The following is a 24,157-nucleotide window of genomic DNA, read 5'->3' as shown; positions in this document are numbered from 1 at the left end:
CTGCCTTCCCTGGGTGATATCTGGTGCAGAGCAAAGCTGTGTTGGGTCAAAGGAGAGCAGCACTGTGCAGAGCAAAGCAGCCTGGGGAACCTGGGGCTAAATTATGTTCTCCATGTCACTTCTGGGTTCAGCTGTGTGCATGAAAACAGTTTAATGGAAAATAGCATTGGACTTTTTTTATTTTGCAATGGGAGATAGATAGGTCCATTGTGTTTGAAAAGCTGAACGACATTATATCAGAGGTATGTTGGAAACAAGTTATGATGAATAATACTAACTAGAAACACAGCCAGCATCAAGGGGAAGTGACAGGAGAAAAGTGCCTAGCCTGGTTCATACTTTCTGTCTTTAGATCTACTCCCCCAGACTGGAATTCATTAACCTGCAAAGCCTAGAAGATAGGCAGTTAGTCTAAATCTCTTCCCCCTGTACATTCAGGAAAAGGACAGAGGCACCTCCAGAGTGGGCTTCACTCTGCCTTTTCTGAACATGTTTAGCATGAGTGAATGGGTTTTAGGAATTTACTGTTCCTCTTTGTTCCCTTCAGAGGGAGTCTAGATGCTCTAGAGCTTCAGATGGTTAAGGCTGGGTTAGAACTATGTTTATGGAGAATTTGGAATATTTCAAAAAAAACAAAGAATAATTTGATAAAATAATGATTTAGTATGCATACTTGAAAAACTGTAGCCAATAAGTTGTTTTATGAGCAACATAAAATTTGGAGTTGTCTCTGTATCTTGTACTTGAGTATGTAAAATGTATTTCTGAGGAATTTAAAATGTTGTGCTAGAAGCTTATTTCCTAGTAGACAATTTTTGCTTTAGCAGAGGAAAAATAGTTTAAAGATTTTTTCCATATGACCTCCCTTCAGATTCCATGATGCTGATGTAGCCCTCACTCCCTCTACTTTGGTTTGGTTTTGTTCTTCCTTGCTTTCCACACTGAGTACTTCCTTGTGCCTGTGCAAAAGTCCATGTGTAATCTGGGGCTGTGTGAGACATGAGAATTCTTGTTCTGGCAGATTTTCAATTTAGGGACTAAACTGAAATGAAATATTCAAAATTACACTATAAGGAGTGGTCTCAGAGGAAAAAGAATATTTTGGGTCAATGAGAGTATTTCAGTTTAACTTTGGTTTTTGAAATTGTTTACATTTTATTATTATATGCAATATAACACAACCCACAAAATGTCAATCCTTGTTTAAATTGAAAAATCAAAATATGTGTTTAAAAGTGAGAATATTGATACTAGTTTGTTCCACAAAAGTCAGAGTAACAATTGTAGTTTTTTCCAAAAAATATAATATGCAGCTGAACTTGCCCTGATTTTGCAATGTGTTTTTTTTTTTTTTTTAAAAAAAAGTACCAGTGATACATTTCTGTTGAAATATGAGTACAGATCCAATTTAAAATTCCTGTTGCTCTCCTACTGAGATACGGAACGTATTTTGCATACCTTGTACAAAAATACAGACAGCGACCCAGGCTGTTCAGATGCCATTCCATTCCCATCAAGATCTTCAGTGTAGGTACATCTTATCCATTAAAAAAAAAAAAGTTTTTTTTTTTTTGGCCTCTGTCCAAGATGGACAGGAAGAGTTACCATTTCACAGTATGCTCTCATGAGTTATGATTTATATTCTGAAATCTTTTATTTCTTTTTACTAGGACAATTGCCCTCTTCTGTTCAACCCCCGTCAGTTTGATTATGACAAGGATGAAGTTGGTGACCGCTGTGATAATTGCCCCTATGTGCACAACCCTGCTCAGATTGACACAGATAATAATGGGGAGGGTGACTCATGTGCTGTGGATATTGATGGAGATGGTATGCTTTCAGTTTGGGGAACTAAGAACTGTTCCACAAGTGCACTTTGATTTATGTCCAGTAAAATGGGCTGCCTGCTTTTCTACATTGAATGAAATTGGGTTTAGCAGCTCAAAAATGCAGAAGAAAGAGAAGTCTGAGGTTCATCTGTCCTGTGTAGTGTAGTTGTCCATAAAATCCCTAAATGACTGCAATGGATATTATTGAAGAATAAATCACAGCAAGTCAGTGTAATCTTAAAAATTATTTCCTTCATCTGTGTTCCAAAGTAATCAGGGTATAATATAACACTTCTGTTGACTTTTTTTTTTCCTTTTTAAGGGAGGAAAAAGAACATTTGAACATCCATGCGGTTAAGACAATATCTGTAGGAAATTAATCTGCTTTTCTGTGAATGTAATGCAAAGCCCAGAGTAATCCAAGTACACGTTTTTTGGTGTGTCTTAAAATATTGTTAAAGGTGTTTATTTCATCTACCAGCACATGCCTATATGACCCAGACTTGATCAGAATTGAGGAGTGGGGAAAAGCACTTAAATGTCTCTCAAAAATCACATCCCTGCAGCATTTCAAATTTATGAGAATCTAGAAGTTGAAGAAATCTAGTTTTGGATTTCCTTCAGGAGCATTTTAAACGTTTAGATGCTTATCTGACTTGAACTTCTGAGCATTTTGAAGTCCTCTCATCCTTTTGATCATCAGGTTCTTAGCAGTACTCATGGTAGTTCTGCATTTGAAAAAAATGTAATTGTATGTTATTGGCAGAAAGATTATGCAAATATCCAGGGGCTATCAAATGTAGGAAAGGGTCTTTGTATCCTTTCCAGACAGATATGACAACATTTTTTTTCTTGTTTCTTTTCAATCTCTTATAATTTTGAAGGAGATTGTTGGTTGTGTAATTTTCCTGAGGAATAACAGTTTCTTTTGAAGGTTTGGCACACTATCCAATAAATGATGCTCATGTTCTGGTAAAATTAAATTATTTAGTCCTGAGGCAACTGAACATTAATGCAGTTGTTCCTATGCAAAACTCTTCAGACATTCCACCATGATATAGCTGTGTGTTGTGTGCCATTTCTTAGACTAGGGGAAGAAAATCCAAATCAAATGGTTTAAAAATACCCCACCCCTTTAGCCCTTTTTCATAGAATAACAGATTAATTCTTAAGACATAATCAGCCCTTGCTCTAGCAAAATTATTTAGGAAAATACCTATAGAAGACTTTATCACAGCAAGAAAAGTGGAATCAATACCGTATTTTTTTTTCTAATATTAGTCTTTTGGCTATTTCATGTGGAAGCAATAGTGCTGTAGTGATCAGAAAGCCTATGAACCCCTTAAAAACCTTGCTTCTTTACTGGTGGCACCTAAAGTCTATGGCTGTCTATGCTGGATGCTATATCCTTCTGACTTCAATCTTTTGTTGTTTTGGTTTTTTCCTCGCAGACATTTTTAATGAACGAGATAATTGTCCTTACGTCTATAACACAGACCAGAGTGATACAGATGGTGATGGAGTTGGTGATCAGTGTGATAACTGTCCATTGATGCATAATCCAGACCAGGTAAATGTTTGGTATAGTTTCATTAATGGTAACATCAGAACAAGGGCAGAGAAAAGAACACAGGAATTGCTGTTGGTCCCTGTTTACCGTAGAGCTGAAGAGGTGGATCTGTATTGCTCATTGTCACACCCCAGCTTGTCAGATCTCTTTGTATCAGATGAAAGGGAAGCAGAGTGATGATGCCTTTAATCCATCTTCAAGCCTTTGAACTTTTTCCTTCCCCCATGGCAAAGGAGTACAGCCTCAGGGCTGCATTTGGATCTCTAGAATGAGAGCAACGAAAATTGTGGCCAATTACCTGCCCTGGAGATATCTTGGGGACCAGAGCATGTGCACTGATAGCAGAATTAAGGACCCATGCTAGTTTGAAGTTATGTTTCTGCTTTAAGCATGGTTGTCATCATGGTATTGCTTATCTACAAAGAAGTCATAGAATCATAGAAGGGCCTGGGTTGAGAAGGACCTTAAAGACCATCTAGTTGCAACCCCCACTGCTGTGAGCAGGGTTGCCCATCACTAGAGCAGCCTGCCCAGGGCCCCATCCAAGTCCTTGAAGACAAGTGCTGAGGAGTTAAGTACCAGGCTACCCGTACTTTTGTGTTTTAGTAACAATAATGAATTTACTCTTCAAATTTTTTTTTTTTTTGGGTAGACTGATGCAGATAATGACCTTGTTGGTGACCAGTGTGACAACAATGAGGACATAGATGAAGATGGCCACCAGAACAACCAAGATAACTGCCCTTACATCCCCAATGCTAACCAGGCTGACCATGATAAAGATGGGAAAGGAGATGCATGTGATCCTGATGATGACAATGATGGTGTCCCAGATGATAGGGACAATTGTCGTCTCAGATACAACCCTGAGCAGGAGGACTCTGACGGTGAGAGCAATGTTATATGAATTTCGTTTAGTTCTTAGTATCCAATTCTGATCTTGAAGTATTGATATTTAATGAAGAGAAGGACTTCAGATCAAACTGAGCTGCTTTTGACTTTTGAGACCCCATGGCCAGTTTGGTCCAGGGTTAGAGCATTAAGAAGCCTCTTTGATAGGGGCTCAAACACACATGCTTAATTTTTTTTATACTTCTGATTTGCACTTTGAATTGAAATATTAAAAAAATCTGGGAAATATTTCAAATAGCATGGATTTCAGATGTCGTGAAAAGTGAGCTGCTTTGCTTTCGAAACAAGTTATCTTCTGAAAATTAAAATGGAAAAAATATGGTTTACTGCAGTGTTTTATTTTGAGAAACAGACTATTTGTCCAGGTGTTTTAAGTCTAAAACTCTTGTTAATTTTTAAATCTTTTTGTAAAAAAGATTTCTGAGCAACTGTTCTCAAATTTACTTTGTAGGTAGCTTTAAATATGTCCTGATGTACGTCACAGTTTAAAAAATGGATACATAATTGTTCTTTTCTCCAGTTCTGTGGTAAAATGTTGCTGATCACTCTCGAACAGTCCTTCTCTATGCTTAGCAGTATTTCAATAATGAAATAGTGATTGTTTAACTATCATAAATGTAATTTAGAAAACATTTGTGATCCTTAGCCACCATAATATGTCTACAAGTAATTGCCTATGTAATAAGTACAGGTGAGCAATTTCTGAGTTATACAGCATGCTGAAGTCATTCCATGGTTACACTGGTGAAATTGAAAGCAGAATTTAGTACCTACAAAATAAGGTTTTACATATATTTAGAAAAGTAAAGTCCTGAGGTCTGACTGATTTCCTGGTAAGACAGCTGCTGGCAGTAGGAAGTTTCTGGTTGGTAGTCAGTAGTAGTTCTTAAATTACGTAATCCTTCAGTCCAGTGATATATTCAGAATATCTTTGTATTTGCCAGTCTCTGGAATAGCCCCTTAATTTCAGAAATATTCCAGAATAAGGGTGCCTCCAAAGTGAGGTAGTACGTTATAGTCATCTGTCACCTGGATCTCGCAAGGGAGACTACATTTATCCATTGAGTAAGGATTCACAAAAAGTGTAAATTTAGTTTAGCCAGCTCATCACTGTCATTAGCAGAAGGTCCAACAGAAATCCTAGAAAAGTGATAAAGCCAAAAGATGTTCCCAAACTCTTGAAGCTGTGAGCTATAGCATATAATATGAGGCCCTGGAGAGAGCTGTGGGACGTGACAGGGTAAACAAATGCTTTCTAACTTTTCTTGACAGGGAATCAATGTTGTCAGCAGCAGCTCAGTACCAAATGAACATCAGCAGGGCTTCCAGTGAGTAATTAGATTCTCCTGTGACTCAAAAATTACTTCTTTGATATCGGCAAAGGGAGTAAAATTGGAAATTCGTTCTCTTTTCTCCAATAAGTACTAAGACAAACAGGTGCAGGACACAGCTGGTCAGGTTTGGAGTTCTTCATGGCTGATTGCCAGGTTGGAAAATGGGACCATTTTGCCATGTATCTGAACTGCAGAAAGTTTTTGAGATATCAGATACTTCAGCTTTCTCTTCTTTTTTTTTTTTTTTTTGACTGTTGCCTAAAACTCATTCTGCTTTCTCTCTGAAAGTTTCATACTTGGATAATGCTGTGCTGGCAAGGCATAGTAATGTAGCTTTCTATTTTTTTTTTTTTTTGAAGCATCTAGTAGTAGGTCAATGTTGAATGAGCTGGATCATGGCTCAATTCATTCATCCCATTGTGTTAATTCCCATGTTTTTTTAAAAATAGAAGATGTTCAGCTACATGAGGATAGAAACAAATTAGCTGCCAGTTCTGGTTTTACATTTGTACCCAGTGTAGTATCCAGGGGTTTCTGTTGTAAAAGTCAGAGCCATTTGCAAATTTGTTTCTGTACTTGTCTAGCCAAGTTTTTCTACTTTATTTTCAGTGTTTGTACTATTGTATGCTACTGAATAACAGTGGCACTGGCAATGAGATTTTGTTTTTAGATGCCTCCTTTCATGCCCTGCTATTCAAGACATGTAACATCTCCTAGTTTCCACCAATGTTGTAGCTAAATTAAAGGATTTTTTTTTTATTTTTTAAAGGATATTGAGCATAGTAAAAGTGTTGAGCAGACGCACAACTGTAGCTTTAGCTTCTCTAAAATATGTCTTGCAATTCGTATAACAAAACTTAATATTTCCATTCTTGTGAGGCTAGTACTGTTTGATACAGTGCTTCTTTCTTTTTTCTTACACTTTTCTGAAGCGCTACATTTTGTTTTATAAGATAAATTGTCCTACCCACAAGTGAAAGAGTGGCTAAGCATGTGTGCATATTCTACTGCAATACTCTCTTTTGACATAGTGGTGACACCTGTGCAATCTGAAGCACCTTAGATGGATTGTTGCTGAAGGAATCTTGAGATAGAGAGAAGAATCTGGAAAAAAAATTAATAATGTCAGTAGTATACTAGGATTTAGTAATGTGCAGGAAGATTAAGATTTTAGTGCTATTGTTTGAATTCTTTTACACTGCACATATTAAAAATGTGGCACTGCGTCCACATCTGGGACAAATCAAACTGAAAATGTAACACAAGCATTAGTGAATGACATCGACATAGCAAACTTCCAGCTTTTCCCACCCTGATTCTAAAGCAGCATATAGACTGGGGCCAAATTGATCACTGTCATAAACCACTGAGTGGACAGTTTTATTAACAATAGTTTTGTCCCTGATCTACGTTGATGACTTCTTCCAGTCATTACCAGAAACATTTCAAATAGACTTTCAGAGAATGAGGCTTTCTTTGGAGTAATTTGGAGCATTTTTCTTCAGCTGTTAGGAAGGCTGGATAAATTACTAACAATTGTATTTGCTTATTCACATTGTTTATAGGTGATGGCAGAGGTGATATTTGCAAAGATGACTTTGACAATGATAATGTCCCGGATATTTATGATGTATGCCCTGAAAACAATGCCATCAGTGAAACTGATTTCAGAAAGTTCCAGATGGTCCCCCTGGACCCTAAGGGAACAGCTCAGATTGATCCCAACTGGGTTATTCGCCACCAAGGCAAGGAACTGGTGCAGACTGCCAACTCTGACCCTGGAATAGCTGTAGGTGAGTATCAGATGTCAGCCATCATATCTGGAAAAATAACCAGTGAGCTGGTGATAAGGAAAGGGAAGGAAAAAAAGTAGATACATGCACCTTTTTAGTGCTGCAGGCTTTGGACCAACACACAGGGACAGCTTATATGCCCAAATTAAAAACCGCTCAATGCTGTTTGCCCTTGTCGACCATTCATCTCATCACTGACTGTAACACACGTAAAATGTGCAGTTGAAGAAATTTATGTGAGTGTAGTGCCTGCTGTCTTCAACACCCCTTGTGAACAACTTCTCTCCAGAAGCCTCCATGCGATAGGTAGGCAAGTGTAGTTACCTCTTCTCCTGCAAGTAGGGAAACTGAAAATGATAGTTTGACTCCTGGCAGAACTCAGGATAGAGCTGCGACTCTTGGGTGTGGGTGGCCAGACCCAGCATTGTAAGTAGATGGTTTGTCTGTTTTGTCCTCTCCCAGGCTATGATGAGTTCAGCTCCGTTGACTTCAGTGGGACGTTCTATGTTAACACAGACCGTGATGATGACTATGCCGGCTTTGTGTTTGGCTACCAATCCAGCAGTCGGTTTTATGTTCTGATGTGGAAGCAGGTCACTCAGACCTACTGGGAGGACAAACCCACCAGGGCTTACGGCTATTCTGGTGTGTCGCTCAAAGTAGTGAATTCAACAACTGGGGCTGGCGAACACCTGAGAAATGCTCTCTGGCACACAGGAAACACACCTGGACAGGTGAGAGACTTAAAACTTCAGGCCAACGATGCATGACTAGTATTTTAAAAAGAAGGGAGTTGTCTCAAAAATAATTTCCTTTCACACCTCAATTTTTGCAGACATTTATCAGCTTTTCTTCAGTTCCCATATTACTAGTGTCAATAATAACATTTGCTTTGTGTTTCAAATAAAACATTACACATATAAAAAATTATGAATGGAAAAAATTACATGTATAAAACCGAGGATGTGGTGTGGTCCAAAGAAAAAGGAGTGAGAGGTCTCCAGTTATCCACAAATCCTTTGTGACCTCTGTATTGGCACTTGCTTCTTCAGCATTCCAGCTTGTTTGAATTATACGTGGTTTAGAGTTCAGCAACCAGTGACAGCCAAAGAGAAAAGAAATGAAAACAAAGAGGGGAAAAACGGCTGCTGTTCCAAATAGGGCCTAGCTATGGAAGCAACTTGTGCCTTTTGGAAATGAAGTTAGTGGGGCTTCACACGTGCGTAGGAATCTCATACTTCAGAGCTCCTTGCAGGAACCAGACCTTGACTGAGTGTGAGAGATTTCAAGGAGCAGGCCATAGGCAGGGACATCTGTGCAAGCTGCAACCTCTCTCCTTTGGTGGAGCCACTCATGTAGACGGAAAAGTAGCATCAGCTCTGGCAGCATGGGCGTGTACGTGCAAACAGGAGTGGGACTTCTGAAGGGGAGTCAGCGTTGATGCTGTAATATCTGGTGACTCCGGATGAGTAACTGATCAATAATTTAAGAGAGGAATCTTCATTTCTCTCAGATGATAAAAGAGGTCTGCTCATCATACCATCAAATGTTAAACACAATTTTCAGATTCATGCTCTGCAGCAAATAAGCTTTGGCCACATGTGCACTTACTGGAGCACAGTCTGTTTCTAATAATGCATTTGTATTCCTACTGTAGGTGCGTACGTTGTGGCATGATCCCAAGAACATTGGCTGGAAAGATTATACTGCTTACAGGTGGCATTTGATTCATAGGCCTAAAACAGGATTAATAAAGTAAGAAATATTTCTGTACCTCTGTATTTTTCTAGTAGAAAAAACTTCTTTTCTCTGTTGGTATAAGAGCTATTTTATAACTTTCTTTGTTAGTTCTGATAATGATGACACTTGTGTGAAAGTTTGTTCCAATATTCTGGGGACATTTTTTTATCTTTAGAATAAGTTATTTTCCTTTTCAGATGTATTTAATTTAGTCTGGATGGTTCAATATTTACATCAGCTAAATATTCTTAAGTTAAAGGAAAAAAAAATTCTTTCTCAATAGCTCTTCTGTAAAGGGACCAAAAATTCCTGATGAAAACTCAAAGCACAATGAGAACATGAGGTGCCTCCTCAGCCTCTGAATTTCAATGAATTAAATTAATTAGAAACATCAGAATTGCCACGGGGAAGTAGGCCAACGACCTGTCTCCTTCAGCATCCTGTCTCCCATAGTGGCTTATACGAGATACTGCAGAAGCAGCCGTGAGCACATCTGTAACACACACACAAGGAGCTATGGTGTATGACTTTCCTTAGAGCCCAGCTGGTTATCTGATGTTGCAAATAATGAGCATTAGCTGTCCATGTCAATTTTATCTTCTACTAACTACTGTAACTGTAAAGGCCATTTTTCATGGGGCAGTCTGTCCTTACCTCTTAATGTCTTGTTCGTGCTTGTGAGCAGGGGAGTTTCATTTGGCTGTGAAAGGCAACGGGTAGAAAAATTTGGATAGACTAAATTATCTGATTCTTGGAAAGAGAATAGTTTCTTTATACATCAAAGCATTGACTGACACAGGTCAAAAGGAAACTGAAGTTTTTAATTCATGTTGCTTTTACCTGTATCTTCTTTTTGCAGAATCTACTTAGTGTCAGGCAAAGCATGTTTCAACTGGTATTAGAGTATTCTAGCATGACAAATTCTGTGGTCCAGGACATTAAATTCCTTAATTCTTTAGGGTGTTTTTTATGGAAAATAAATATAATAAAATATTTGACTAATATAGCCATGACACCACTTTAGTTGTACAAAAATAGCAATTTAGTATTAACATGATTAGAGCTGCATAATTTTTTTTTTGGTGAGATGAATAATTCATTAAACTCTTCCTATGTGTTTTGGGTACTTGAAATTTTGAGAATTACCTTAAACAGGTTTACATGAACATGAAAACCTGTCATTCTTTTTGCTGTTCTTTTTGCCGTTCTTTTTGCCATCCATTAAATTCTGTTTTCAGGGAGCAGTTTCATACTTATCTTTGGGCATTTTTCAGAAAGCAAAACACCTCAAAGTAGAGCAAGTGCTGGACGTGCCTTTCTGCCCAAGCAGAAATCTGTCCCTAACCCCTGAGTTATAGGAAGTTGCTTAAGTGTGTTCATCCTCATGTGAAGTCATCCTGCCTTGTGTAACTAGTGTATTGTCAATTGAAACAGGACCAAAATCCCTTCCTCCAGAGACTGCTCTAATTAACCAACTATAGAGTCACTTCTCATTTGGCCCAAAGGCTATTTTAAGAGTCTGAGAGCCTAAGAACCTTGGCTATCTCAAGGTCTCCCATGAGAAGCAGAGGATCCAAGTTGAAGGAACTGCAGTCTGTCTGACAGAGAAGGAAAATGAAGAGATGTCTTTAGAGGTCTTTTGGCTCCCGGGTGGATGCCTGAAACACTACCAAAAAAAGAAAAACAATCCAACGCCAAAGCAAAAAAAAAAAAAACACCCACAAGTTCTCCTTCTTTCTCAATTTATTATTAGTCTAGCTGTTTGTATCCAAATCCTTCCAGCTTTCATTAAGCTCTTAAAATGTCTGACACTGAGATTCAGTATAACTCCAATTAATGTTTTGTTTGACTCTAAAGGGATGGTTCTTCCAATTTTTGATGTTGACCCTTGCACGTAAGATCCATAAATCAGCCATTCATACATCTGTAAAGACAACTTTGCTAAGTGATGTGGTGAGGTCTTGTGCTAACCTCTGAGTTCACAGGGACAGGGGCTTATCAATGAATGCTAGTCCATGACATGGTTCATTCCAGGAGACATGACTGTTCTAAATAAAGAATTGGGAAATCTTTTGCAGATGGTGTGCATGAAATTACTTATGGAACAGTTCCACTGCTTCTGATTAATGTGTTATGGCAGCCAGCCAGGTGGGCGTGAGATAGGATTGCGTCTCATCTCTTACAATGAAGTTGAGTTGTCTGGTGCTGTGTTAAAATGAATTCTTTTTCAATTCCTTGGAACTATTATCAGGCCTTAGCACTGGACACTGAGTGATCCTCCTAATCTAATTTAAACTATGTTCTTCTTTACAGAGTTTTAGTGTATGAAGGGAAACAAGTCATGGTGGACTCTGGACCGATCTATGATACAACCTTTGCTGGTGGACGACTAGGTCTTTTTGTCTTCTCTCAAGAGATGGTCTATTTCTCTGACCTCAAATATGAATGCAGAGGTTAGTTACAGAAAATGGCTGGGAAATGCTGAAGCCTTTGATAACCTGTGGAGCAAGCATGAACTATGGAAATGAAAAGTATCCTCTAGTTACTGACAGCAATCTGTAATATCATAGCATGGAGTAAACCTTGATTTGAAATACCATGAACGCCCTTTGCCCCTATAGTAGTCTCAATTTGACTAACAAAACCCAGATGTTTAATACTGCCCACCTGGAAAAAATTAGATGGAAATCTCTGAGCAAGATATGTGCTTAATATTCTCTCTGTGTATCCACTTTCCTTTGTAGACTATTTCAGTGTGTCCTGCGGGCACAGAGCTACTTCTGGATCACCCCTTTTTTGAGAGGCATGAAGGAGAGAGCAGATATTTTTAATGAGTATGTCTGTCTGTGGTGCTTTGTCCAAAATGTTTTGAAATACAGAAAATACTTTTTCAGGTTTTCTTATATACGGTTTTTTATATACGTGTAGATACATAGGAGCACATACACTTACGTGTGTCTCTATATAGGCAGGTACCTTTTTTTTATATAAATGTTCTCACGTTTATAGCAAAATATAGAAGAGGAAGCATTGTGCTGCATCCTTATACTGTGTCATGATGGAGTTCTGTTCTTGCGTGACTGACTCCTAACCAAATGCAACAACACAATTAATATATGTATTTTTTTTTTCCCATTTCTTTCAGATGCTTGAGCAATGGTTGGTTGCTGCATTACCAGCAAAGTACTGTAAATGCTATGCAACCTAGACACCTCAGTACATCCTGGTACTCCCAGTTTCTCTTTTTGTGTACCTCCTGTCCTCTGTCCTCGTGCTCCACTCACCAGGTACTTTCCTGCTGCCAGGAGTGCCTCAGCCATCCCTCCACCCAAGTGCCTTCTCACAGCCAGGACTAACGAAACCTAAACGTGAGCATCCAACCCACCACTGAAGCAAAAGCAGATTGATACATTGGAACACTTTTGTAGAGTGAAGACTTAGTAAAACATGTTTGTTTCTTTATTGTCTTTTTTAAGGAATGACGTTTACATATAAAAATGTAATTACTTAATGTATTTATATATATATATATGGAGAAAAAGAGGGGGGTGATGGTTATCAGTCATTGTCTTTAAGTGAGGAGAAATGTGTTTGAATAACTTCTTAGGTGTATGGTGTTGGTGTATGGACTTCCTTGCTCTGATCAGGACTGGACTTCAGTTAACACAAAGCCTCTACGTCTAATTTAGCACAGTAATGGAGGGCCACACCAGCAGGATCTATAGTAACAATGAAAATACCTTTGGATAATAAAGGTCAATTATGAACATTTCTTGATCAAAAAAAAGATCTTATTTAGCTGAAGAGGATGCTCTTAATAACACCCATTAAAATTCCAGTTGGCAGAAATGTCAGATTTGCAACCTAAAGCATTGTCTAATAGAGGCTTAAGTCAGGCCAAATGGAATTAAAGTAAAAATTCCTATGTGAAATGGAAGAGTGATTCATTCAAACATCCACAGCTATCACCATTGTCTGACTTTCAAAAAATTAATTCCACTTGTTCCATTTCCATCATATTTTTGCTTTCCCTTGCAATAAAGAATATACCATGACCGTGTGGAGCAAAATGAATCTGAACCACTTTCCCACCTCTGCTGCAAAAAGCACTTTGACATCCTGAATCCTGATGTGGGCTTTTGAAAAGTTGGCAACGCCACTATTACTTAATTTGGTAATGTATGAATTTAAGGTTCCATTTATAAATAATTTGTTAGTATTTATTATGATTATCACACCGAGCTACTTTCTCTGATAATTTATTTTAAAGCATGTCATACATGTAATACATTAAAAATAATGATATTTTAAAGCTATTTTTAAAAGCGTATCACGATATGTAGATATTGTCAAAGCATGGTATACACTTAAGTATAGTTTCATGGGTTATATTCATGTATGCTTTAAAGTTAAATGAATAATAATAAGGCATTTATAAATGGAACCTTAATATATATATATATATCCAGTTACCCTAATTTTAATGTTTTGTATTGTTACCTATGTCTGCTGTATATAGAACTTCTTAAATAATGCTGAAGGGATACCAGTGTTTATTCTAAACAGATACAACAGTTACTCAGATATACAATAGTATAAACATGTTTAGCTTTCTTTTTTTTGTTTAAGTTGTATGAGCTTTGTTCACAAACAGAACACACGCTGGTGTGATTTTATTCATAGATGGGTTTACTAATGGAATAATCCAGTACCTCTGCCTTCTTACAGGGCACAGTGAGCTACATGTTGAATCAACTTTTTCTCCCTTTAAATAGATTTTATTGTTGTTGTTGTTGCTATATTCATTAGAAAGAAATCCACAGTTGCTGGCTTTATTGCACATTCTATAATGTTCATATTATCATATAATCTTTTCTTTTTGTTTCAGTTTTATTTTGTTACTGATTTTTTTGTTTGTTTTTTTGTTTTGTTTTGTTTTTTTCCCAAATCCTCTTCATGAGGTTTTTAAATGTTTCACTTTCTTACTTTTGGTGTTTCAAATTGTATCCCCACATCCCAAGCAGAAGGGAGGGTGACTTCATTAAATGTAATGATTGTAATGGCTGCGTAGGGTTTTTTGTTTTGTCAGAGAGAGTTATCAGTGTGGGGGTGAAGATGTTAATATTTGGAATGTATCATAATTTCCCTATTCTATGTAAATTATTTATGATGTTTTGAAATTTCTTTTTTTTTTTTCCTTGCAAGTGTATGTGTGTGAGAGAGAGAGATCAATGAAATTTCGTTTTGCCAAAGATTGTAAATAATTATTTATTTGTTTACATGGACGGAACTTTATCATTTAACGTCCTGATTCATTTAGTCAGATCCTCATTTTTTTATATATATTTTTTTTTTCTAAGAAATTAATGATAGGAAATAAACTGTAAAAAGGTTTTATAAACAAAATTCTCTTTACCTTTTTTATAGTTAAAATGTTTCTTTAAAGAATATTCCATTCTGCAAAGCCCTGAGTTAAATAAGCCTCTTGCCTCCCAATAAACCAGTTCATTACAAGCAAACCAGCAAATCATCGCCTGTCTTCTAAGGTTGTAAACAGCAGGTTTCCTAGTCTCTCTGACAAGACATCGTTATCCATGAAGTCTTTTTCTAGCATACTATCCCAAGTCTTATTTATGGCATTGCAGCTGAGAAGTTTAGGTCCTGCTTCTCTTTTTTTTTTTTTTTTTTTTCTTCTTCCTGGACTTGTACACATTTTCTGTATTGTGTCCTGGCCGAAGTGTTTGAAAAAATATATGATCCTGCTTCTGCTGTGGGTACCATCAGAGTCCTTGGGATTCGTCGGTGTGAGTGAGGATTGTGTTCCTGTTGGACAATTGCAGGAGCCAGTGAATCATCACTAACCAAATGGCATAAATAGAAGAAAAAATTCTTAACATGAGAGATCGTTGCTGTGAGTATGAACTGCTCCCAGGGAGAGAAATTTGAATTGATTTAGGAAATGGAAGAATGCCCAGCATGCCAAAATGCCAGTTTTGAGGTGTGAACTTGGGTCCTATTCTCTTATAAGTGTACAAATTATTCACTTTTCTTGGCCTTACAAATATCTCAGCTGTTCTCTTTCCTTGGCTTTTGGTTCCAGTGCGAGTACTCGGAACATTACACAAGAAAGTCAGATAGTCTTCAGCACAATCTTTTGATGAGTCCTTTAAACCGGTACAAATGTTCACTCTTGGAGACAGGTGATTTTCTTCTGTTTGTGCTGCAATTATGTCAATGATGGACATTGTTCAGGTAATGGAGTGATCGAGATCTTGTTGCCTACATTCTCAGAAGTCCCGTTTAAATCTCTGATATGGATCTGCAAGAGAGTTTTGAGCATGAACACTTAGTGATGATTCAAAGGAAAATAAATAAAAAATAAATCGCTTCATGGAAACCAAGCAAAGCCCTGCAACATCGACCTAGGGAACTAAAACAACTGGAAATATGTAAAACCATAACAACAGCACTTCAGTACTAGTACAGAGTCTCTGAGAAAAACAGAGAAGGAAGAACCAAAAAAGCAAATATTATTCTGTGAATGAGCAGGTTCACATAAAGTAGTGACATCCTCTGGCCATTGTTGTTAGTTACAGGCTTTTGAAAATATTCAGGAATATTTGGGTACTTTGGGATAAATACATATTTAAAAATTTTGCAGCGTCTGCACTGCTTGTTCCCAGAGAGCTATGGGTATGGAAGAAGAAGTCCTATCCCTGCAGAGGCTGCTTTTTCTCACAAGGGAAAGCAGAGTAGAGCAGCCGCTGATGCTGCCACTGGCTCCAGTGGGATACCTGGCAGAATTTTTTTCATTTCCCTGAGAATCAGGCTCCCATCTCCTAGAAGTCAATGATAAATTTCCTCCCCTTTAAAACCCTTTTGATAAGTTTTATGTATCTTAGTGTTTCTGGGCCAGACAAAAAAACCCCAGGAAATACTGAAATTGTGAAAGTCTCCTGAAATTAAGTTCTGATGAGGCTTCTTGACTAGTTTTAAAACATGGGGTTTTTTTCAGATAAACTTTAGATAAGCCTCTAAATTCTGGAAAGTTAAGCTGAACTCATAGCATTTAAGGCTTTGTCCATTATAAGGGCAACAGATTTACCATGGTTTCTTCCAGAAAAGAAGGAAAAAAATCCACCCACGGATGATACATGTGATTTTGCACGTCAGGCAGCCGAAATATTACCATGAATGCGAACATCTGTGTCGACTCCTTGCTAGCTGCACAAGGGGGGCAGAAGCTGAACAGACAGTGGGCCAAATCCTCATCTTGGTCAGCTCAGTGGGAGTTTTGCCATGAACTTGGATGATTTCTGGATGAGGTTCAGGGTTCAGCTTGTGCTGCAAACCTCCATAGAGGAAGAGCTCTGATGCTTGCATGGGAACATCTGCTCTCTAAAGCCATTTAAAGAAATAAATAACTATGTAATAACTTTGCACAGTCTTGTTCCCGATGTGGAGAAGACCACCCTTGTTGATCATGAAGGGAGACTTTGGAGCAAAAGAAACCTGGGACTGATTAAACCAAAGGTCCTTCTAATCCATTATCCTGCTTCTTGAAAGCTGCCAGTACTAAAAGCACCAGAGGAAGGTGTAAAATCTTTACTGTTAAAAATAATAGTTTAGCATGCCTGGAAGGGAAACATCATTCCTAGCCCCAGGCAGTTGTTGGGTGGTTTCTCCCTTTGTGCTTGCATGGCTTGTTTTGCACTAATACAACTGCAAATCATCTTGTTATTCACATAAGTATCTTGGGTTTTTAATTCTACTTCTCAACCTCCTGAGATTTCTGGTGGTTGATCATACACAACATACAGCATAAATTTCCTTTTACCAATTTTGGGTCTGTTACTGTTTAATTTAATTGACACGCTTTATTTCTCACAGACTTGGGAAGGCGTGAATAGTATATGTTTAATTGTAAAAATGCATGTTAGGAAAAAAAAAAATCTGCTTTGCTTTTACTGCTAGTGTGCACGTGTCTGTAATGGATTCCTGCAGCACATCAAAGGCAGAAGAATTTCCTTAGCTTGCTGAAAAGATCAGCTGTCATGTTGCGATTCTGGTTGGGTACAGGATGATACCCATGGTGATGGCCTTCTCACAGAATTACAGAAGGGTTTGGTCTGGAAAGAACCTTAGAGATTATCCAGTCCCACCCCCTGCCATGGGCAGGGACACCTCCCACTAGCCCAGGTTGCTCAAAGCCTCATCCAGCCTGGCCTTGAACCCCTCCAGGGATGGGGCATCCACAGCTTCTCTGGGCACCCTGGGCCACTGCCTCACCACCTGCACAGGAAAAAACTTCCTCCTAATAATTAGTCCTTGAGATTACATAGTTATCCAGTAATTTTTGGGAGATGTAGTCTCGACACTCCCTTTGTGAGCTGATTGCCTCTCTTTGAACCCTGCTGACACAAAAGGAACAAGGGAGTGGGTGGAAAGCTGTAGGCCCTGTCAGCTGCTGCAGTGGATAATTTTTGATCAATGCCTTTTCCTATATGTGAAGACAATGAAGTACAGAGTGTTCAGTTTCATGCAAGGCAGGTTTCTCTCAGATAGTCTTCTGATTGATCATTCACTCCAGTTTTGTTCCTGGAGCCACTGCTGCTGTTGCCTTCTTGAAAGTAACACCACCATCCAATAGAAATATTAGGGAAGGATCTGCCTATCATAAAAAGACAATGACCCAAGATATAGCAAAACCAATCTCAGCTTACTTTGACAGATATTCAGGAGCCGTGCCTACCAATTGGTAAGACATTCTCATGCTGGTGAGGCTCAAATACTTTAGAGTTGGAGGATGGAACCCAAGCAAATTAGTCTGTCCTGATTTCTGAAGATTCAGCTGCAGTGTCTCTGCTCTAGGATTTTGCTGGTCATGGATATAATCCAGTGGATTTAACCATACGCAGTAGCTCAGCCTTGATGCTGAAGAAGTGGGGACAATGTCTGTAGCTGAAATCAGCGACATGTGGAAGATCGCTAGCTTTCTCCAGTGACATGCGGTTACAAAAAATATTAGCAATCATTGCTCTAGGCAGCAGCACATCTCCATTTAAAGAGAGAAGTTCCAATATTTGTAAAGGAGATTCAGAGCAGTGAGAAAACTAAAACATTGTTAAATGCTCAAGTTAAGGTTTGCACAATTTTCAGAGAAACGGAGCGTCCATAGGCAGGAAAATGGCAAGGGACTACATTCTTGGTTTTTTTCTTCTTGGAAATTCCTCTTTTTAATTGAGTGCAGAAAAAAGAAAGAGCTACTCTGCATGCAGTTTTTCACTATTATATCAATGAAAAGCTCCCACTTGTTTGAGAGGGAAGCATCCTCTATTGTGCACAGACAGAACTGAGAGGACTATTATTTATACAGAATGACAGAATCATTAAGGTTGGAAAAAACCTCAAGGATCATAGCACCAAATCCTTCCATAGGATTTAATTCCTTGCTTTCAGTTGAAGACTTTATAGTTTTCTTGGTTTATTCAACAATATTAAAATGGTCAAATATAATAAAATATTCTCTTGGATCACGATGTCATTATGATCACAAGTCATTATGACAGCAATATGAAAATCTCAGCTTCTGTTATTTCCTGTTTGGATTTCCTTCCAACATTGAATTAACCTTCCTTTAAGAGAAATTAAGACAGACAGTCACAAAAATGATCCTATTTGAATGCTTCCATATTCCCTTATTTACATCTGAAAATCCTGATTATTCATCCAACCTTGGGACACTACCCTGGAGTGGCAGATCTAAAGAACGCTCTTGTGCTCATTTGTTAGACACAGCAGGTTGAGACCTATGCACTGGAAAGCCCAGACTTTCAAACATGTGTCCAAGTCTGAGAACAGAAAAATATTTCAGAACTAATGACTATTTTAGCAAATGACCCAGGTATTTAGCATATTCTCTACATTTATTAATAAGATAAATAATATTTCTGGAATATTTTCAAAAGGGGAAAAATATTTACTCTGTCACACTTGAAAGTGAGTGGATAACCTCCACTTTTCTGCAGATAGTAAAATCTAGTCAACTCTTTTCAGCTCTTATTTTTTTTTTGTTCCACTTCCATCTTTGGTAACCTTTTGTGAATAAAAATGAGAAGCTGATTTTTGTTATAAACAGTTGCAACCCTTAACTGTGTGGAAGACCTGGTTAAGTTTTTACTGAAATCACATGTCTTGGGATTTAACACCTGAACGTTGTGCTGAAGATTTTTTTTTTCTTAGTAGTGTGTGTAGACTACAACTAAACACTTTTACTTGCTTATTTCTGGAATATTCGTGCCAGTGTTTTTTTTTTTTTTCTTCTAAGAACTGGAGTTTGATAATGCTCCTGTATGTCCCAAAGGATGAAATAATATTTTGAAAGAATTCTTTAAAAAAACTCCCATGCAAAGCACTGGTGTTGCAGCACTGTGAAGGAACATTGCTTCTACCTCTTCATTCCTGTCCAGGATGTGTTCGTGATGTGGTGGTTGCTATTTCTCAAAAAGTGTGCATTGTTTAGCTCCACAATTACATACATACTTTCTCCCTTGTATTCTTTCTCCCAACAGACCATGAAATATTGTGATTTAAGAATGCAGATGGTAAACCATGACCTATTTTGCATCAGCAGTTACTTCATATCAGTTGTTTAGGTCCCGCCCAATTCCCAAAACAGAGTGGAGCCACTGTAGTTTTTGCAGTACTTTGTAAATAAAATATTGCTTGGAAATCTGCTGCATTAACTACTATAGCTTCAAAAGAAATTAATACTCCATTTGCACATATGGCTTTCTTATAAACAAGAAGTTTACTTTTCTGTCCAGTTTTCATTAAATAGTAACAGGAATTTAGAAATGTTGACACTTCCAGATGGATATGGAAAAAATTTTGTCAATGTACATTTTTGTGCCCTTTCCTGAAATATTCTAGAAAAATTTTAACACTGAAAAGTGGATTGGAAAGCCTTTGGGCTGTGACATCTGAATAATTCAAGATGCAGAACTGGTATTTCTCAGGAAGAAAGATTAATTTTTGCAAGAAACTGTAAACATTTTGGTGTGAAGCTATTAATAATGGCAAGTATTTGAGACACCCTTACCTCTTCTATTTCTCGGTCATTACTCTACAGAGACGTGTCCATGTGGGATGAGCCAATGTTGTCGATTTGCCTTATTACAACTACCAGTTTTTCATACACATGTTCATAATTTTGAGGGACATACATCATCTTTTAGCAAAAGCCTGACACTTCTTATGTTGCAAAAGTTTTAGATTAGAAACGTAAAGTAAAACCAAAGCCATGGAAAGAGTTATTAAGTCAAAGGTACCGATCTCAGAGCATTTTCATTTTCTGCTATATCTGTATTTTTGTAGTTCATCATCTGGGACTTTGGCACGTGTTTGTGCTCTGCACTGCGATGTCCCTGTCACATGAGAAGTTGTTTCTTTGCCCATATAGATAACCTATAGGAAAGGTAGAAAATGTTCCTTTTTTACCTGCCACAGCTCTCAGACCTGCACAGGAAACCAAGGTGGTGGGAGACACAGTCTCCCAATGTCACAGACCAGCAGATGCTGAGAAGGAAACTGGAGCAGGATGAAGATAAAAAGGCTGCGAGGAGGAACCTGTGCAGCTATTTCCCAGGTCCCGCAACCCCAAACAGCAGCTCCTGATGGGGGCTGTTGGGAGTGTCTACATTTTCTTCACTTTAAGTGTTAATCTCCTGAACTGTATGAAGCCAAAGGGATTTTTTGAAAACTTGTCAAATAAGAAACTGTGAATGCCGGATGTATTTATCACCTGATCTATCTAAGGTTTGTTGGTTGTCTTTCTCTTCTATCCATGATACTTTGATTCTGGTAAAACTTCAGGGGGTACCTTGCAAAAAAAAAAAAAAAAATCATCCTTATTTTTATACTGAATGAAACACATTTTTTTATACTATAAAGAGAATTGTTTAATTGATAAAGAATTTTTTTTACTTTTTCAGAAAGAGGTGGGGAGCCTTGACAGTGCCAGAGGTGCTACCATAGGAGGAAAGGAAAAATTCACCCCCTGTGATGAGACAGAGATATTGTGGGGGCAAGGAGTGGGGGGCATCTGAATTTGTGTGGTTCAACTGTGAGGCACAAAACCTTGGCAAATTCTATTAATAAAATATATTAATATAGGCTTTCTGTTGATTACTTACATGATTTGTGCTGCAAAGGAGCTTTTTTAAACTACCTATCCCAATATCACTTTACTGAAGCTATTGGAAAGCCAACAGAAATCTCTCAGATGGAGACATGTAACACACCAGATGTGCCTTAGAGGAATGGGTGCAGGGAAAGCAGCAGCAATAAAATTGCACAAAATTTTATAGGGACTGCCAAAGAACACGAAAGAGGTGGGCAGGGGAGGAAAAATACTCTGCTCAAAGTTATTACCGGTATTTGCAGGAATGTAGGATCTAGGCTGCAGAGACCATCAGCCTGTATCTGAAACACCTAAGAAGCCTGGCAGCATCCCCTGGGGAGCTGCTGTGCTGTGTGCAGCAGAAGCCAGCTGCTAGTCTTTCTTCATTGCTGTGTATTTTTTATTAAATAGATTACAAAACCAGAGCACCAAATTCTTGCTTCACTTAGGCAAAGGCAGGCTGAAGAATTAGACGTATGCATGCAGTACAGAAGTTATGTTCATCAGCGTGAGCTTACAGAGTTGGCATTTTTCACTTACATTTTGTTTGGGGGATTTTTCTTTATTCTTAATCCTTTCAGAACAGAATTATCCACTGCTCCATGCGCATACCTAAGAAATACCAAGGCTTCTTAAAGATGGAAACAGAAAAGGTTTGAGATTGTTAATGGTGAGCTGAAGGCAATGGTTAAATTGTAGTTCCCAAAGGAATACCGGTCATTACAGGACTGGCCATTTGGTCTGTGTATCACAGTGCCCCATTTGCAGATGTGGCTGTAAGAAATGCTCTGTTTCCAGATGTGTGAGACAGATGATATGCTGGTAAGTAAATGGAAAAAAAAAATCCAAACCAGACATGGAATTTAACCATCTGAGATGTAGATATCTATACTGGCCCAAATCTTTATACTTTCTTTTCAGTTAGTGAAGAAAAATAGGCTTTCCTAGAACAAAGTTTTTATTTAAATGTAGGTGTATAAAATAGGACAAATAAATCTGAAATCTGAAAAGCTCAAATCCAAGCCACTTACAAAACTATTCTTTAGGCAGAAATTGCAGAAGGAAAGCATCTCTTCTGTTGTGGTCCACTCACAGGTGACTATAGCACTATATATAGTCTATATTTTTCTGGTATGGTCTTGTGGTGAGAGCATTTCTCTTATGCACTCTTAGTGGGGTATCGAAAAATCATTCCATAAAGGTTTTTCAAGGTGCACTTAATTTTATCCAGGCAAACAGAGCAAGTTTTTGTTTATGACTGTGCTAATTCAGAAGGGTTCTGACCTGAACTGACTTCATCCACGTTGAGCTTTGCTTGACTCAGCCCCTTTCATTGAGGCATTTGAATAGAATGACTCCTTAATAACATTTCTGAGCTTAAGCAAAAAGACTCTGACCAGACAGAAGGACCCAAGTGGTTGTGATTCTGGATCCTAGCAACTGTATTCACTTGACATTGCTAATTCTACAGATAATAACAATGTCGGAATGGATATAAATAATCTCCTAAAAAATTTAGGAACACTTCTGTGATACACAGGCTATTGCTGTGATATAAGAAACCTCAACACTAAACCAACAATCAGTTCTGAGCAACTGCTCCAGCTGACTCTGCTCAGAGCAGGAGGGGTGGGTTAGACAACTTCCAGAGATCCCTTCCCACTTCAACCACTCTGAGACTCTATAAACGATGACAGGAAATTACAGGAGCTCTTACATAGCCTGCTAGAAGCACTGGATTCAGGTGCTCCATCATTAATGACAGGGCTTCAACAGCAAATTAGACTGAGCAAGAAAATCTGTAAGTATGTTGGGATTTCGGTAGCGAACTTAAATTTGACTTTAAAAAAAAGAGCAGTGATATGTGTCAGGCTCTACAGTTATCTTATATTTAACCTGTATTTGGTGCCACATGCAAGACATTACATTACATAGATCCTGAGGGAAGACAGAGTCCTGACTGTGCTATTAGGCAGATGCAGGAGGTCAGTGTAGACCATATTTAGACCAGCAGATGTGTAGTGCTGACGCTGAGTTTAACCATTACCAGAACTGCCTGATTGGTCCCAAGATACCTGCTCTCCATCAGAAAATCAGACAATTGCAGAGGATCGTGATGATACTCCTTCTCAAGGGCTTCCACATCTTTGTTTCTCTACCTGAAAAACATTTGCCTTGACTGTAGTCTAAATAAGAAAAATATAAAATAAAATATAAAAAAACCACCAATCAATCAAAAGAAATAAACCATTAAGGGTACAGAACATGATTTGTACCTACTAGACCAATTTTACAGAAAAATTAACTAGGAAGTCAGCTTTTTCCTAGCCCTAGCTTCTCAAAGAAATGAAGCCGGCATGATCATGCTGTCCATCTATCACCTGCTAATAAATCACTAACAGAACTTTTAAGCTCATTGGCCAGTTTTAATTGACTTGACAGAGATAAATTTGAAAGACATTTCAAAGATCGTTAAGTACTATTTTTTCACAGATAGGATTGATTAAGATTTCTCTCCTATGTGGATTCTCTTAATCGTAAGTCACAAAAAAGGCAGAAATCTTTTCTCATAATTAGCAGCTCTCTAATCTCTTTCTCTTTGATGTCCAACAAAGGTAAAGCTCATGAGGCAACATTGAGTGAAAAATCGGCTAAATGACACAAATGTGTTGGAAGGCAGTCACTAGTTCCAATGTTTATGGAGTTACTTGTGTCACTGGAAATAGTGGGAGAGCCCTCACATGAGTGGCCTGTTCACAGGAATTTAAAACAAACAAACAAAACCAAGTTGTCATTGC

General features: G+C 38.1%; 1 protein-coding gene across 1 annotated transcript in view; it reads left to right on the top strand.

Moving 5' to 3' along the window:
- THBS2 (thrombospondin 2) overlaps positions 1-12,544 on the top strand; it is a 31,281-nt gene extending 18,737 nt beyond the window's left edge. Inside the window, exons 14-21 of the mRNA XM_010075484.1 lie at positions 1,671-1,830; positions 3,281-3,399; positions 4,052-4,286; positions 7,211-7,438; positions 7,901-8,172; positions 9,096-9,193; positions 11,492-11,631; positions 12,324-12,544. Of these exons, the coding sequence (XP_010073786.1) occupies positions 1,671-1,830; positions 3,281-3,399; positions 4,052-4,286; positions 7,211-7,438; positions 7,901-8,172; positions 9,096-9,193; positions 11,492-11,631; positions 12,324-12,331 (1,260 nt within the window). The 3' untranslated portion in view covers positions 12,332-12,544. The remainder of the gene's footprint in view (positions 1-1,670; positions 1,831-3,280; positions 3,400-4,051; positions 4,287-7,210; positions 7,439-7,900; positions 8,173-9,095; positions 9,194-11,491; positions 11,632-12,323) is intronic.
- Positions 12,545-24,157: the final 11,613 nt, after the last annotated feature.

The sequence above is a fragment of the Pterocles gutturalis genome, unplaced genomic scaffold (assembly GCF_000699245.1).
Source record: "Pterocles gutturalis isolate BGI_N339 unplaced genomic scaffold, ASM69924v1 scaffold27977, whole genome shotgun sequence".
NCBI classification, from domain to species: domain Eukaryota; kingdom Metazoa; phylum Chordata; class Aves; order Pterocliformes; family Pteroclidae; genus Pterocles; species Pterocles gutturalis.
The sequence above is the reverse complement of the archived record's forward strand: the minus strand, read 5'-3'. Positions and strand labels throughout refer to the sequence as shown.